Source organism: Topomyia yanbarensis, chromosome 1 (genome assembly GCF_030247195.1).
Source record: "Topomyia yanbarensis strain Yona2022 chromosome 1, ASM3024719v1, whole genome shotgun sequence".
NCBI lineage: Eukaryota > Metazoa > Arthropoda > Insecta > Diptera > Culicidae > Topomyia > Topomyia yanbarensis.
The window spans coordinates 209,777,295-209,794,537 of NC_080670.1; the positions used below are offsets into that span (position 1 = coordinate 209,777,295).

At 41.8% G+C, this 17,243-nt stretch overlaps 1 protein-coding gene across 7 annotated transcripts in view; it reads left to right on the plus strand.

Annotated features, from left to right (window-relative positions):
- Positions 1–17,243, plus strand: part of LOC131690554 (titin homolog) — a 163,426-nt gene that overhangs the window by 127,144 nt on the left and 19,039 nt on the right. For all 7 annotated transcript variants that reach the window (XM_058976460.1, XM_058976476.1, XM_058976433.1 and 4 more), the window contains one exon: positions 7,129–7,245. In XM_058976460.1, the coding sequence (XP_058832443.1) occupies positions 7,149–7,245 (97 nt within the window). In that variant the 5' untranslated portion in view covers positions 7,129–7,148. The remainder of the gene's footprint in view (positions 1–7,128; positions 7,246–17,243) is intronic.

Consider the following 17,243-nt stretch of genomic DNA (forward strand, 5'->3'; position numbering starts at 1 on the left):
ATCATGGCCCTTGTAACATCTATAAATCTTTCGTTTACCCGCTTTAAAATCTGAATTACTAGACCTTACAGTACCTGAATCGCCTGCACCATCGTCAACATTCAGTATGTCTCGATCTTAAGGGCACCTTAAGTCAGAATGTGACGCCAAGAAGTGTTGAACATATAACAAATAACAAGCGGTTTTTGTGTCCAGTATTGACCATCAGTTTCTTGATACCTAACTATCCTGAAAATGCAAAATTGTTGTGTCGTAGTAGCAGTTATTAATCCCAAAGTAATTTTAAAGTTACAGAACCACTACGTGTTCTCTGGGTCACTGCTATTCAATCCCGATGACGCTGAGTCGAGGGGTTTAAAGAAAAGGTAAATCAAATCCGATAAAAGCAGACGAGTGGTCTCAAATGGACATCAAAACACGGAGATCTTCAGGACACCTCGTTCTCCCTTGTCTCATATATCGCCACCTTTATGTTTCGTAAGAAAAATCATAGCCTCAAAGCGAAATTCGAATCATACTGCATAAATGACCATCAGAAAACTACGAATTTCATAGATTCGAGTTTCACGAGTCAATTAATAAAATCTATTGTAACTTGCAACGAACTTTTTAGGTACAACAGAAAAAAACTGTCTGAATATGACTTCAGTGTTGCTTGAACATCTGTCGAAGTAGATTTTGAAAACAAACTGTTGCTGGTTGCTGGACAGTACGGCTGGTCGATTTTAGTTTTGGCCCAGATTTGAGTTCAATTTTATCATTACTGACTTGTTTTTAATACTTTTAAAACTATGCAATCTAGGAGACAGATGTCCACCTACTCCGCTTCTCTCAATATCTCGTAGACACCCCCCCAGCCGCATCAAGTTTTGCCAAGATGCATTCGCTGATCCTTGGGTGGTATACCTTGCGCGCGAGTTGACAAAGAACTACTCTGCCTTGGCTGGGATCAAAAAAAAAACAGTCAGATAAACTGTGCGTAGTCGTGACTGATTTGAAGCAGGCCAACGATATCACTAACAGTAGTCTCTTCACGATAGAGTATCACGTCTACATTCCCTCTCGAAAGGTGGAGATTGAAGGTGTTGTTAGTGATGTGGGTTTAATTGTCGATGTTCTGATGACCCGAGCAAATGGGGTTTGACATGAGTGTTTGAAATGGGTTCAACCCATGAAAATACCATCACCACGGTCCGGTAGATCCCATATAAAATACCATATGTTGGTGTATTTATGGGTTATTGAGACGATATTATGGTGTCTTGATGGTTGTGAATTTTGGCACGGACCATGTTTAAGGTCTTTTCAAGGGGCTATGTCATAGTCGCCATTGCTGACTGGGTGCTTACGTAGGCTTATTTATTGCAGTTGATGGATTTTTTTCACCAGTCTTAGCCGTTTTCTGTTTTCCCATTGATTCTAAACTATGGGTCCGCGAAGTCGTTGCTGGGGGTCCGCGAAGAAAAATATATTTTTCGAGCGCATGTTGAAATTTCAAGTCTTGTTTTCTAACAAACTGAAAATAACATATTGATAGCATACAAAATCGATGTTTATCCGTGCGGGTCCGCAGCAACCCAGTGTGATTTCTAAGGGGTCCGTGGTACGAAAAAGGTTGAGAACCGCTGTACCAGCCTATTGCAGTACAAGCAATTTACCTGTTCGCATCAGGTTAGAAGAAATAAGCTTTACCAGTCTCATCTCACCACATGAATCCAGTTGAAAATACCTGGGAAGAAGTTGCTCCAAGTATCATTCAAAACGGAAGCTCCCTTTTAGTATTTTGACATGTTGCATCTGATGACATGTTCGGTGGTATACGGTGATGGGTCGTGCAGTCGGACTTCGACTAAGTCATCGTCTATAAGTATGGAGATCTCGATTCTAACGTTGTCTTGTTTGACCAAAATTTTTCATGTGGTTCTGTCTAATGATATCCTATCGTTTACGCGCCATGTATATTTTTAGTAACTGTTCTACCTCGCGAATCGTAGGTCTTACTACAGTTTGTTTAAAGTCGACCACAGTGATCTTCTCCCGCAAGAATTTATTCTGTGGTACACTCATTTTCACTACACAAGGAGGGCACTATACTGTTTGTACGATGCGATTCTAGCTTCTGCTCAGGGCGAGATGAGAAGGTAGACTGATTTAACCCTTCGTGAATCTCTTCGGTACTTTCGGACCTTCTTTTGCCTTTTTCGGTTATATATTTTTCTAAAATGTTTTGCTTTTTGATACTTTATTTGCTTTTGATGTATAGTATGTTATGGTCAGTTGAAATTACATACTGTCAGACAAGACACAAGTTGTCCTTTTATTCCATATTGTCTTTCAGCTGTCGTTTGCATGGTTGGCTTTCGTTTTATTTTTTTTCTTGTTGCATGTAGCCTTTTTTGATTTCTTGGGTCTTTTGTGTAGATTAATATTTGCTCGTTTCGACATTTCTGTTCTTATTTTAGATGTTTAGAATTGTCATCTTATTTTTTAGGATAGCAAAGCTGTGCCACATGATGCTCTACTGTGTGGTCTGATACACAATTCCTTTCCCTTACTTTTCCGCGTTTCCAGATGAAGCACGACTTAACTAATAGTGAAGATCGAGTAACTACTAATTCCGCTAGAATATTTAGATAGGGGAGGGGAAACCGTTATTCATGTTAAGAGCGGCTTGTATCAGTGTCTGTCTCGTAACGGGTGGCTGAAAGAGTACTGCTCGTTTTCTCTACAAGGTAGCTGTGACGTTCCCGTTTCCAGGGCAGATATAACCGACAGAGAGTCAGACAGGATGACGGTCGGTATTCCCTCTGGTCTCCTTGCAATCGCGAGACTAATGGCAATAGCTTCTAGCAAGAAGATAGAGCAGCTTATGGGAAGGCGATAGACCAGACCAGGTCTCATTCCGCAGGCCCCACTCCGACCCATTTCGCTGCTTGGAAGCATCAATGGAGATCCGGACGTGGTTCGGCAAACGTTGATTTATCAGCTGTAGGAATTTTTCGTGGGCGACGAAGGGGGGGGGGGAAGCCAGCTCGTAGCGACCTTGATAGGTTTCTGTTGATGTTCGGACTTAACAAAATTAAAAAATTCCATTAGTTTTTTTTTGGAAACTAAAAAAGCTTCCTTTTCGGTCTACAGGTCTGCCCTCAAGAGTGCTGTCACCATTTTCGTGGTCACTAGTAGTAAACGGACTTCTTGACGAATTGGATGGTCTGAGCAACGTTGGTCTGAGATTCTATGTAGCGTGTTAAGATGATGACAATGTCATCACTGTTCTAGGAAGGAACCAACTTTCACGGAAGTAAAAGAACTCATAGAATTTCGGTAAGTCTGAAAAGGCGTGATGGCTTGCCGAATTTCCTTTAAAAATGGGGGTTGATGTCAAAATTAATTGGCTTTGCACTTCAGCTGCATAATGCATATGCATTAATCGTTTTGTGCCCTAAAGTAGAAAGCAAAACAGGAATATCTGGAAGGAACTATCAAAGTTCAAAGAGTCTGGCAATTACAGGTGAAATGAAATCATCCCCAACGATTGCCCTAAAAGCGATGGTAAACCTAGTACTATTCCATGATCATATTCAAAAAGGGGTGCAGACCCACAATCTTTATCGGTATTCACCAAAGGATTTGAAGGCTAACCTCAAAATCCCTCGGTAACTGATGCTCATGAACATATTCACAGATAGCATGACGACCAGGCAAGTTATTTTTATGTGGAAAAGATTTTTTATTTGAGGTTGTCATATCTGAACTAAAGGAATGACTGAACAGGGGACAACCAGACCTTATAATATTATACTGATGACACGACAGGGGACTATCGAGCATTATTGTGGGCCTTTCTATAGTTTGTCCAAAGTTCTAGATTCTACATCGGTTAGGATTTAAAGTGGTGGTATATGCACTTAAGATTTATGTCAAACAGTGTCTGCTTAGAAGCGAATCGAGGTGTAACAAGTTCGTATTTTGTTAGCGCTCTTGGTTTCAAATTTAGATGGATGTGGTAAGCATATGTAAGATCATTTGAATGTAGATGCCAGGAAACGAAATGTCTAATGAACCGGCTAATAAAGGAGCAGTATCTCGTTTCACAAATCCTGAACCATGGTTTGGATTTACACCTAGCGACCTTAACATACAGAGCTCGATGACTGGGAACGATCCAAAGAGTAAGCTTATCTCGGTTCACTTAAATCAGATCCTTTACTACCTTCATGAATCACTGACCATTTAACAGGCCATTTCTCTTTTTGAGGACATTTGGCCAAGATGGGAAAGTTTAAGACTATGCGGCTACCCAGTTCTCGCAAGAACAAGTATGATCTCAACGATCTTTACAAAAGGATGCTCAGATCCTGAAGTGACGCAAGATAAAAAGGTTCTTTTTGAACACGTAACTTAACGGACGATTAAATATTGTCTGATGCGCTTTTAGGTGATTCACGATATTCAATTCGATTAATTCAGTCGTTATGAGTTCTACGAACGGATGTCAAATCTTATCAAATCGAATCTTCCTCAAAAGAACTCACGGGTAGTCGTTGGTAATAGCCCCCAAGGTCTTGAAGCACGCACAACCCGAGGAAGAAAAATATCAAGACACTTGAACAGTCAATTGTGTGAGAAAACCCATGAATGTGACATGACGATAACGATGAAGTAATAATTGTATAAGATGTATTTATGATAGGATAGTATAAACTTGTTATATATGGTCTAATTGGCCAATTGATACGTAATACTGTCGGAGCAGGAAGTTAAATTAAACACCTCTTTCATTGCCGATAGTGCAATTTTTAAGCGATGGCCTGCATTGAGTAACTAAATTTGTGCATGAATGGCTTTACACAAATAAAATCAAAGTTGACTTATCATAATATCATCAGTAACTGACATCGTCTTAGCAACTAGTAAGACACTGAATTCACTCCCACTAAACCCAATGAGTCACATGTCTTATACGAATGCCTAAACAATGGGCTGATTCTCGAGAAGCAAGCACAATTATGGTTTGAGAAATAGGATTCTTCTTCCCGAGACATCACTCGGAACCAACCAGTTGCTTAGGACTTCACACTAGACGTGTGGCTCATTGGATTTAGTGTCTGATTGTCAAGCGGTACCAATTACTTACGAAGTAGTGGAATATTAGTAACTTTTAACTAGAAACATTTCCTGGTTAGAGAAACATGAAAAAGAATGAAAATTCAGAATTAGAATCAAATGCGGTACCTAACAACCCATTTGTATGTTTTCAATTGTGTAGGTTCACCTAAAACTAGATATCAACATTCCTTATTGAGGTGCCTCCTGCTAACTATATAGCTCAATTTCAAGTGGCACTTCACTTCAAATTGAAATCTAGATGAATGTCTATATTTATAACGAAAACACAAATCCCCGAGGGCTTTGCTTTGCAATAAAACATTTTTGATCACAAGACAGTAGTCCTATCAAAAATGTACATCAACTGATCGCCACCGATCAGATCTAACGTCACCAACCGCCAATACACCTGACTCATTTGCCCTAGGAGCATCTGACTTCCACCCACCACGATCAAGTGTTGGTTGTCAGCAGGTCAGTAAACCAGTCCCCGAAATATTACGCAACGGTGACGCCGCCCTTCAGTATTACCCCTCGTGCGTCCAACCACCGTCACGTACTGAGGAGCGGGAGAGCGATGATCTGAATAGCACCGATGATTTGGATGACGCGCCGTTGGTCGTGACGACGGAAGGGATCTCGGTCCGTTTGACCATGATCTTGAACCATTGCAAAAGCAGCAGCAGCGGTAAGTAGCCGCAGTACAGCGACAGCCGACTTGACCGAAAACCGGTCCAAGAAGGAGCGATCCTTTTGCGGAATGCAGAATGTGGTAATAAATATAGAGCAGAAGCAGCGGTGGCTGTTGTTATTGTTGTTTACATTGCTGTTTTCTGTGGGTAACACTGACGTTGACCAACTCTCGCGGGGCTGTGGCACTGGACCGGATTGTGCGAAGCCTCGGAAGCGCGAAAGCTATGGCGAAAAAAAAAAGCGCACACTGAAAGGAACCAGTTTTTACAGTAATAATAACAATAATACGCCACTTATGGAAAGAAACACTGACATAAATTTCGAACCAGCGTACAGCACTCATGTGCTTGGAACCCCTTACCACCCCTTTCCTCGATGAGGGGTAGGGAAATCTCGAAAAACTACTCCACCACCCGGCCGTTTTCTGCTATGCGGCGCAGGACCATCGGAGTGCGAGTTTTTCTGCGAAGCGAAATAAAAAGTAAGTCAATGCAATCAACACACACACATACAAAATGATCCATCCATCCGATGGATGCTGCTGCCGATGCTATGGGAAGATTTTTGGCTGTCGATGACGTTAATGATGATTGCTGGAAAAACAGCAGCAACGGATGATGAGTGATCCTCTCTCTCTCTTCAACGCCTGCGGCGGCTTGTTAATGATCCACCGAGAAGAGCCTGTCGCATCTTCAAACCCCTCATCAGCGTCAACCGCCTGCCAGTGAAAGTATCACTTTACCACAAAACCCCCAACACGGTCGACGATTTGATTCCAACCTGACCGAAATGCGGTTTTTACTTTCTTCATTTACATCTCCATTGATGATACCTCTGCCTACCCGAGATCTACTCCGCATCCCCTTCTCACCCTTCCCCGAAAAGCAACAAAACTCTAGCGCTAATCAATCAATCAATCAACGAGGGGCGCCCGATAATTCGATAATCAATTGTAGGTCAGATGTAGACCGCCGCAGCCGTCAGATTGACGACGAAGAGGGCGGAAACTTTTCACCGATTGAACCCGATCCGGACGTTCGGTCTCTTTCACTTTAGCTAATCGATCCCATTAGCGCGGCGTCGCCGTCCCCGCCGCCATCCGTTCAACCGTGGGTTCGTCGTTTGCGCATCGGTTGAAGTCACTGAGCTCAAGCATTGGGACGACCGCCTGCTCTCTGATGACTGGCTATTCTGTGTATCTGCGCGCGCGACTACGACCTAGTGATTATCTTTTACTAACTATAGGTTCATATGCCACAGTACATCTTCTGGTACTGACCTGGATTTTAAATTAATGCTTTCTCGTATTTCTCCTGCTTTTTTCAGGGTATAAGGAAACAGTCGCCATGATCAACAGGAGTTCGAGCCTCAAGGGGCTCGAATCGATAGGAACCTTTCTAATAGCGGTAACGTTGCTTGCCGTGACGTCACACGTTAATGCTGGTGAGTTGTTGGTTTTTATTTTATATTGACGGAAATATCTGATCGTTAAAATAGAAAGGATGAATTGAATCCGCGGGTTGACATTGTTGGTGGTTAGAGTAAACAGTAACAATTAATGAACAGCTTAAATTGTGTTTCGACTTCATCTCGTCAGTAACAGGCACCGACATGGGACCAAGTTAGACGATGTATCTAAATTAGGGCCCAAATTAGTACTACTTAGACGCTACATGCAAACAGTTCACATGACACATGTGATCGCCTAAAGCAACTGTCTAGTCACGATTGATGTTCTGGTAAGCAAAGACTGAAGCTCTGAATTGCTGATGAGAAAACGAAAACGAACACTTGTTTTTTGGGCTGCTTATTTCGGGAACTAAGATAAATACATCATCTAACTTGGCCCCAAGTTGGTGCTTGTTGCTGACGAGATGATTTCGAAAATTCAACCTATTTTTTCAAATCTGTTTTTACTTTAAGGAAATTTTATTGCATTCAGCTCTTTTGAGATGTACTGGACTTCGTTATCATTGCACCATTGTAGCTCGTTCTTGCTCTAATGACCGTTGGCTATATTTGACAAAAACCTAGACCATCATGGCCCTCCATTTCATAAAATTTTATTGCGACAGCTACAAATCTCTTGCCAAATCATAGTTTTATTCACGAAAACAAGCTTGACTCTGCCAGGTATTTTGCCGAGAGCTAGAATTTGATACCCGGGATATGCTCGAAAACAGGTCTCGCAAAAGTTTCATTGTCGATCAAGACACATTCATTGAGTTTCATTAGCATTTGGTCATATTAGTAGCGTATTAAGCAAAACTATCACTCCGGGAGTGGGGTAGCGAGATGGTTGACCTACTACAAACTCCGTCCAAGTACTCCTGAGTGGTTTAGACTACCTCTTTTCCTATTGCCTAGGGATCACTTGGTGTGAATACTGAAAGCCATTTTTTGCTGGTAAGGGTCATTCTCAACAGGCTGGCTAACAGAGTAGTTAGCCAGCCTGTTGAGAATGACCCTTACCAGGAGTTTACCAAGAGTATCCAGTAGCCATATAGGCCAATACGCTGTTAGATCTCCAGGAGACTTCCCTGTTTTTGGTAAAAACACTATCTTCTGGATCTTCCATCCATCTGGTAGGTAGCCTTCGTCCAGGCATTTCTATAGTACTGTCCTGAACATGTCCGGAAACGCCAGGATCACGGGCTTCAGTGCCACGTTTGGGATACCATCCGAACCAGGGAGCTTTCTTTGCTGGAAGTCATTTTTCCACTGTAAGGAACCGGTCGTTGGAGACCCGTGCATCGGTAAGCCACCCTCCACGATAGTCTTCAATTTCTCAGCACATCTTTCAGTTGGCGTCGTTGGACCTTTGATCTTGGCCAACACGCACGGTGAGCGTTGTCCCAGGGGTTAGCGTCTACTTCTCTGCACGGCTCCTTATAGCCTTATAGGCCTTACTCAATACTATCTCACGGTTAAAAGCGGCCCTGGTCACCCGGAATATTACCTTATGCTCTTCTCTTACAGCCCCCGATCTTGCTATCTGAATGCATCTTGGCTTTTAGGCTGGCAACACGGAGAATGCTGAGCCCTTCATTCCACTAATACGCTGGACGCCAATAGTTCTTCAGCTTCAATTACCTCGGCCTTGTTACGTCAAATTTCCTCCGGCGTTCGGAATTGGAGCGATTCTGTCTGCACGAAGTGCTTCGGCCTTTGTCCAAGTCATCCGCGTTAGAGTACAGTTCCACCGATCAATGGCGTAGTGGATCGCCTGGTGGTCGATGGATGTGTGTATTAGTGAGCATCACCGATCGTATTAACGGAATGTGCTAGCGAAACCTCAGTTGCATAGCTTTACATCCAGCTTAGCCAGGGCGTCCAACAATCTGTAACCTCTTTCGTTGGTCGGCCTGTTACCTCACTCCACGGCCCAAGCGTTAAAGCCCCCTGGTGCGTTCGATTGTATTGCTCTGGTGTTCACCTTGGGAAGCATAATAGCTACATACGAATACACCGTTGATATTGGCTTTCTTGGATTTCCATCATCCCTCCACTATTCACCGCCATGCTACAGTTATCGGGAGGTGCATGATACGATTATAGTAACGTTTAACCCTTTACGACGCAGTGGGAAGTTATAGTCACTATGGTGATCAGCGACCCCAAAAAACCCCTAGAAGATATTAGAGGTCAATATAAAAAACAAAATTTAGACAAACCCAGTCGCCATATTGGATCCGCCAATTTTTATTTAACAATTCTAACGTCAGAATCAATATCAGCGACCCCGAAAACCCCCTTGTAAGACGTTTTAGGCCACTATAAAAAAACATGAAATTTAGTCAAACACAGTCGCCATATTGAATCCGCCATTTTGAAGTTTACATTTTCGACGTCAGAATCAGCGACCCCGAAAACCTATTTTAAGCTAAAAATGACAGTATTAACAATGAATAAAAAAAATTCGCGTTACAAAGGATTAAAAAGCTTCAAAAGCCTCAAGCCTGGAGTGTTTTGACACCGTGTGGGATTCACTTGCTAGCCTAACCACTAAAGCACTCATTACCCTTCTTCTGTCCCCACGGAACTACATCAAAGTATACCTTCTGGGGGACACGTTGTGCTTTTATATCCCCTCTTTCGTTGGCTCACTTCTTCCACAATGAACTTGGAGCCTCGCTTGATAGATCTATTTAGTTCCCGACATTCCTTTTGTTTTTCGTAAATGTCTCCACCTATTGCGCCATTTCAATCTTCTGCGTACTTGAGCCATTTGTTAACTAGAACATTCTCCAGTGGTAAAGCTATTTTGCTCTGGATTTCGTGGGCTTTTTAGATCCCAGCTTTATCGCGATCTACTCGGATAGTCCCCGTGGGTATACTCACCTTACTCCGACTGAGAGTTGGCTGGCGGCGTAATTTCTCTCGATACCGCTACCTGTTTTCTTAAGTGGTGGTGGGATTTCTCGCGACACCGATGTCCGTTTAGTGAGCCAATTAGACCCGGCGGTGGACTTAGCCTACTCAACGGGCACACTGAGAGGTACAGAGGTCTGTCGCAAATTTTCACTGCAAGTAGCTTACAAAATATTTTTAGAAGATAACTTTTTCAAGAGGAACTTTGAGAATTCTATTTAAAATATTAGGCACATTTTTGACGAACATATAAAATTTTCCAATACATAAAATATTTCAGGGGGGGTTGGGTACAAAACTGAAATCTTGATCAACTTTACAGTGTAATATTCCCAGGTACTACACTACATTAATGTTCAAAAGTTATCGATCTGAAAAAGAAACCCAAAGTAAACACATCAGAAGAGCCAAACTGAGATTCCAATAAAAGCACCAGAAGATCACGATACGGTTCTACAGTTTCCATTCCGATTCATTCACAATAAATGGTGTTATTCTCAAATGTAAGGTGAAGCAGGTCGGCTACTTAAAGCTGTCGGAAAGATTGTAAAGAAAGATAGATTATCATCGAGTAGACAAATGCATATCGCACCGTGGGAATCGAAGTCTCATCGACGGCGCCGGGAGAACTTTGATTTTTGGTATTCCTGGACTTACTGAAATCTCCTCGTTGGTTCTCAAATTTTAGCTGTTTACTTCGGATTTGTCCAGGCGCTTCCTCGGCCCATTATATTTCGGGACGTCACAGGAGTAAATTTATAACAGTTTTTTGCCCATCCTGGGCCAAGAGTGCATAATGATTTATCGTGGTGAGCGACGTAGCTCTTTTTAGTATTTCATCAAAAAAGTACATCGCACGTCAGATTCCGTCAGAACTGTTTGTATGCGAGGAATGGTAATGGTATACTTTTCCCACAATTGGAAAACTGCATCATGCTCAATGCAAGACTCAGCCTTATGATTCTCTGTGCAACTGTCACACCGAATCTTATTGCTACAATGGCACATTTATCGCTCACAGGGGCAAGGGGTTCTTAAAACAGTTGACCCCGTGCTTCAGTAGATCCACGCATGACAAACACAAAAACAGTGACCACACCATCGATCTCAACTTTACGAGCGGGCTTATAAACAGTAGTCCTTTATAAAAGACTTGTCGCCAGTAATGCCATTTACTTGCTTTAGATAGAATATCACAATTTTGAGCTTACCAGGGTAAACTTTCGGGATTATCTTTAATCCGAAAGAAGATAGGATTAGGTCCGACTGAGTTCAATGAGTATAAATTTAAACAGGATGTCGGAGTCTTTAGTGTGACATCCATTTCACCATCACCTCAGGTCTTTTCTATGCCGGACTAAAAAAGGAAATTTAAATAATACGAAGAAAGACAGAAATTACAGTAGAAAATAAATTGAAAGACCACCAACTGAACCAAATTTGTCAAAGTTATAAATAATTGTGCAGCGCAATTTACCAATTTCAACATTCAGTGTTGACTGTTTGAATACGAAGGAGACTGCTTGGCTATACGTCGAAACCGATATACTGATTTCTTTGTCCATCCGTATTTCCTGTGGTTGGAATCGATTTCTTAAACATCCGACAAAATCTCCAGGTTGGCTTAAAACTCGAAATGAGATCCTCATACGTATCTTAAAAAGTTCACCTTCGATCAAGACAGCAAGAATGGCACACGAAACTACAAGCGAAGACTACGTATCAAGAAAACTGGCAGCTTTGTCCAGAATGTGGACACATATCCACTTTTACATTAAGCTTCCTACCTTCGTACAATAGAGGCGCTGTAACTTCTGTCGCTTCTCATTTGCATAAGGAAAAGAAAGATGTTTTGGCATTTGTTCCTAGGTAGCACTCTGGTTATGCGCATTGTCTATTCCCTGCAAAATACTGAACCAGAAGACAACATGTTATAATGCACAGAAGATAATTGAAAATTTCCGCAAAACTATCCTGTTCGGCAAGCTGTTTGTACCTGCAGGTTAAAAGGTTTGGTTTTTGTCTCTTCTCTAGTCCCGTGTCCGGTTTTAATTTGCTGATTTAACACGGCTCAATGCATGAACCTAAAACTTGTTTTTTGTTTTTGTTCGATTCATAACTTTCGGTAAAACCGTTCCTATCAGATGACCTAGAAGTTTATTTGTTGACGTTTGAAGGCAGAAGTTTCTTCACAATGCGATTCATAATCTTTTAGGAGAACGCCTCGATTTTTTTTAACAAAGTGATTCATCAAAGCCATCAAAAATTGGTTCTGTGAGCTTTTTTCCCACTTTCTGCAAGCAAACCGCACATGGAAACACCCGAATTGAACAAGTTGTTTTTCAACACTCTGTGTCTAACTCCATTTTTTTTTGGATTCGCATTGCTCTTCCCACTGTTAATTGGCTCCCAATTTTACAAGTTGGAACCAGATCAAGAGCGATTTTCTGCATGCGCAAGATATTTTCTTTTCAAATTCTAAATCTCCCATAGACAGTCACTAAGGAACGTTCTACTTCTCTTGGTTTGCTAGAAAAAACCACCGTTTCACTCTTTCCAAGAGTATTGCTATATCAAAACGGGTTAGTACTAAATAAACAAAACCGCACTCACTTTGAACGAACGTATGTCAATAAACAGCATCGTCAGTGTTGTCTTTTTCGTTGGCAGTTACCCGACCGAAAGATTTCCAAATATATCAACTGACCGGAGGGAGCAACGTTCATCATTTTTTTTTCTTCGGTCTCGGATCTCCGCAAACGGCATCGTCATCACAGCTAACAGTTTTGTTGCAGCTGAAATTGAAACTGATCGCTTTTGGCTAGGCTAGAATGGTTGAGATGCGACCGGAGACGGCGAGGGGAAGCAGACAGGTAATAAAGCGAAACTGGCGTTTAGTGATGCAGTTCATCTGCGCAGTTTAGGATGGCTTACTGGCTGGCGGAAGCAATAATTGTAGCAGAATAGACCCACTCGCACCAACCAAGGCAATTAACCTTTTTTGTTTGTGGCTAGAGAGGTGTTGCTTTTTTTTGGTTCAGTGGGCGTTGCAAGTTCTCGCCTTCGGCTGTAATTATAGACAGTTACCGATGATAGCTTCCGGGGTTTCAATCAGTGCGTGATGATAGGTGTCAGTTTTGGGGGAGGTGAATTATTGGCGTCCCGAACGATACGCATCCTAACTGCTTATTTGAACAGTTCAAAACAGTAGGTCAGGCATCCAAAGAGTTGATGCTGAATTCGGTTTTGTACTCGAGTCATTTTTGTAAACCTTAGATCGAACCTAACACGCCTCAAATATCGGAAACAGCTCAAACTAGCCGAACAAAGCTGAAATTATCAAACTAACACCTTTCTCACTGGATTCCATCCGGTCTGGACGCGTATCGTTTCGATGATGGTAAACAGTCAAGAAAAAAAAATAAATTTGAATAACCGATATGGGTCAAATCCGTACGAAGAAGTCCGGTTTTGAGTGCCCACGTTTTCAAGCGTTATTTACCAAGCAATCACATACACTTGAGAGCGCATGTTTCCAAAAAAAATGCTGATGATAATAAGATGAACCACGAATAAAAGAATGTTCTTCCTACACAAATTTCTCGCGACAGGTCGTTGCCGCATCACTGCCCCCAGACTGCATGCAGCGAGTGGCGGTGAGAAGCTGAGCTGGGACTGACATCATGATGCGAGAAAGCTGCTCGCAGCAAATTAAAAAGAACGTGTCATAGTGAAAGCAGGCAACGCGCCTGGTTTCCACTCCAACGACATCGCTTTGAATTTCTGCAAGGAATTTTTGTACCATCTCACATCAGAATGTCACTTCCAACTCAGCTTCTCGCCGCTACTCAGTGTTAGTCGGAAGACTGGCTGGCTCAATTTAGTATCCGGCACCAGTGACAAATGATTCTAATTATAATCAGTTGTGTCACTGAAGCCGGATACTAACTATCGTCAGTCAGAATTCCGGCTCATCCGTCAGCTGGATTTACTGGATATGAAATATAGCTCATCAGTGTTCCCTGTCCCGGGAAACGTGCCTTCGATTTTCTGGGCTCAAGCATTCAGTCGAAATTCGTTTTTAATTGGCCACTTTCTCATTCATTGAATGCTTCCTTTTCTATCGTGCTGGCTGAATCTATGCGAATGGGGCCCTCCACCAGCAATTTTTTTCGTAAGCTGTATGCGGAAAGTTGAAAGAAAAGATAACTGATAAAGCGATTAGTGGAGATTATCTTGAATCAAGAATCTATTGGGGCACAACTAAAAAAGAAGCGCACGGACCAATCGCCGAATCCGGGACAACTGAACGGGATTCGCGCTGGGGTCGGAACTGACCAGTAACAATTTTCACGAAAATCGTGCCTGCATACAGTTTACATGACCCAAAAAATCATAATTGATTTAAATGAAGGAATAAATATTGCTAAATAATAAATATATTTGCTGGCTGAGTTGATTAATCATGAATAAGCAACATGAGATTGCCTCGACCTCTGGAAGACTTCACGAAAATTAACTCATTCCAGTAAAGTTTAGAAAAAATTGGCTTACCTTATACTGCGATCAGAATTCCATGTTTTGGCGTGTAGTAGCTTCGAAGACTGGCATCCTCATTTCATTCCACATGCACAAAAAACTGCAGGGTTCTTCACCTTACCCTTAGGGACCATTCATAAATTACGTAACGCAAAAATTGCCCAAAATTGACCCCCCCCTCCCCCTATGTAACAAATTGTCACAAATTTTTCCATCCCCCCCTCCCCTGTTACGTAACAAATTCCAAGAAAATTTTTTTTTTCTTCGATGAAAACATGTTACGTAACGATCTAGTTAACACCCCCTCCCCCCTATGTCACAACTTGTCACAACTTGTCGTACCCCCTCCCCCCCCTAAAAGCGTTACGTAATTTATGAATGGTCCCTTATCACTTACTCTGCTTTTGGATTAAATTCACTTTTATTACTTTGGGTGAAAAAACCGCACCTTTTACCCACTGTGCAAGCGTGTCGAAAGCCACACTTTTTTTCTCCGGTTTCACCGAAGACTAAACTTGACAACACAACTTTGTTGTCGATTTACAAAACGGCTCCCGAACCAACCGAAAGCCGTAACATTTCTATACACTTACAAAACTATTATCACTTACTCTGCTTTCATAAATTTTACAAAAAAAAAATCACTCCGCGCATTATGGCAGCACTCAAAAGGCCACGCCATCTTCTTTTTCGCTGATCTTGCACACAAACTAAGTATGGCGATAAGCATCTTCGATATATTGCCGATTGATATTAATTTCCGGCAGGAACAACAAAAAACTCACGTATACAACTGTGTGTCGGATTATTTCTCCCCACTTGCGGCAAATTGTGAATAAATCACCACACAATTCAATAATTATTCCGCACTTATCATCTTTTTTGCTGCTCGTCGCAGACTCGAAACTAGCGCAGAAAACACATTCTTTGCTACTGCAAACCAAAAACACTCATTTTTCCACACACGACGGACCGAGCTAATGTTCTTTCAAACTATCCGTTCAATTTGGAGCCGGATTTAACGCACAATTTCCCATAGTTGAGAACGAAAACGACAACACTCAGTCGCGAAACGAAACCACGCCGAACTGCAGTACGTGCAGAAAAAAGTGATGGAAACAAATACAAAAGCAGGCTGCGCGATTTGCTCACTAATCTTGATGCAATCCGAATTAAAATGCGATGTTTTGTTTTAGCCAGTCAAATCAGTCGTATTTTGAGGGGGAATTCTAGCAAGTTTCTGTCGAAATTCCAGCACAAATATCGACCGATTCCAACTCGGCATCGGTTGCTTCATTTGAGTCGGAATTCTTGCTCAAATTTTGGACGGGTTGGAGATGGGCACTAGCTGTCATTCACTTGATCGCGCTGAGATTAGGGTGGCTCACCGATGTCGGTAAAATTTTCACAATGGATATTTTCTGATTACAATTTAAATGCGGTGGCAAAAACTTGTAAAATTGGTGCACCAAATTTGTTTATAGTCTACTACCGATACTTACATGTAGAGGGAAATAAGAATGGTTCTTTTTGCAAATATTTAAGTCGAAATTCCAACGTTAAAATATGAACGAATTCTGCTACCAAAGCAGAACAGTACGCGAGCGGTTGACTTACGTTTTCGTGGGGTCGAAAATTTTCGAGGTTAATTTACAATAGTCGAATAACTGAAGCACGCAAAGGAAATACAGACACCTACACTACATCCAAAATAAACGACCTTTATATTGCACAATTATTCACTAAACACTAATAGAACTACTTCTTTCACTTTATTATGAATATTTACCACAAAAAGTCGGACCTTTCCAGTACTACACGTTCCCGGTTAAATAATTCGGAAATTGATACACGATTCAGAACATTTTCTCTCAGTTAATCGAGCCGGAATTTTGGCTGGCATTAGCAGGAAATCGGGCTCATAAGACAACCGTTGTGTTTTGAGCCAGAAAGGCGGCGAAATCCAACCAAAATTCCGAACCGGTTTTTGGATTGATTCAATACTGGGACTACCCAGTTAAGTTCAGCCGGAAATGAACTGGAATTCTGGCTGATTCAAATTCGTATTCCGGCTCCAGTGACACAACCGATTCTAACTGGAATCGATTGTGTCTTTGGAGCCGGAAAACGAAGTGGAACTAGCCAGAACTCCGGTTCATTTCCGGCTGAGCTTAACTGGGTAAAAATAAAGCAAACCAGAGACGACGGTATGCATATAGATGCGCGGATAGAAAAAATCTAGAGAAAATTTAGAATAGGACGTAAGTAACAATGAGAGATTCTCTTTGGGGTCTTTCTCTTCTGTTCATTACTCGGCCATTTCAACATTCACTACTCTACTCGTTGCGTAATATTCTAGTAAAAACCGTCTGCTTTCGATGTGTACTGGAAAATTAGTGCAAAGTGTTGTAATGAAGTTGTAATAAACGAAAGAGAAAGTAAACAAAGAGAGGCTCTCAATGTTACTTACGTCCTATTGAAAATTTTCTCTAGAAATATTAATCTCCCGCTTTCTGAGAGCGGTTGGTTTC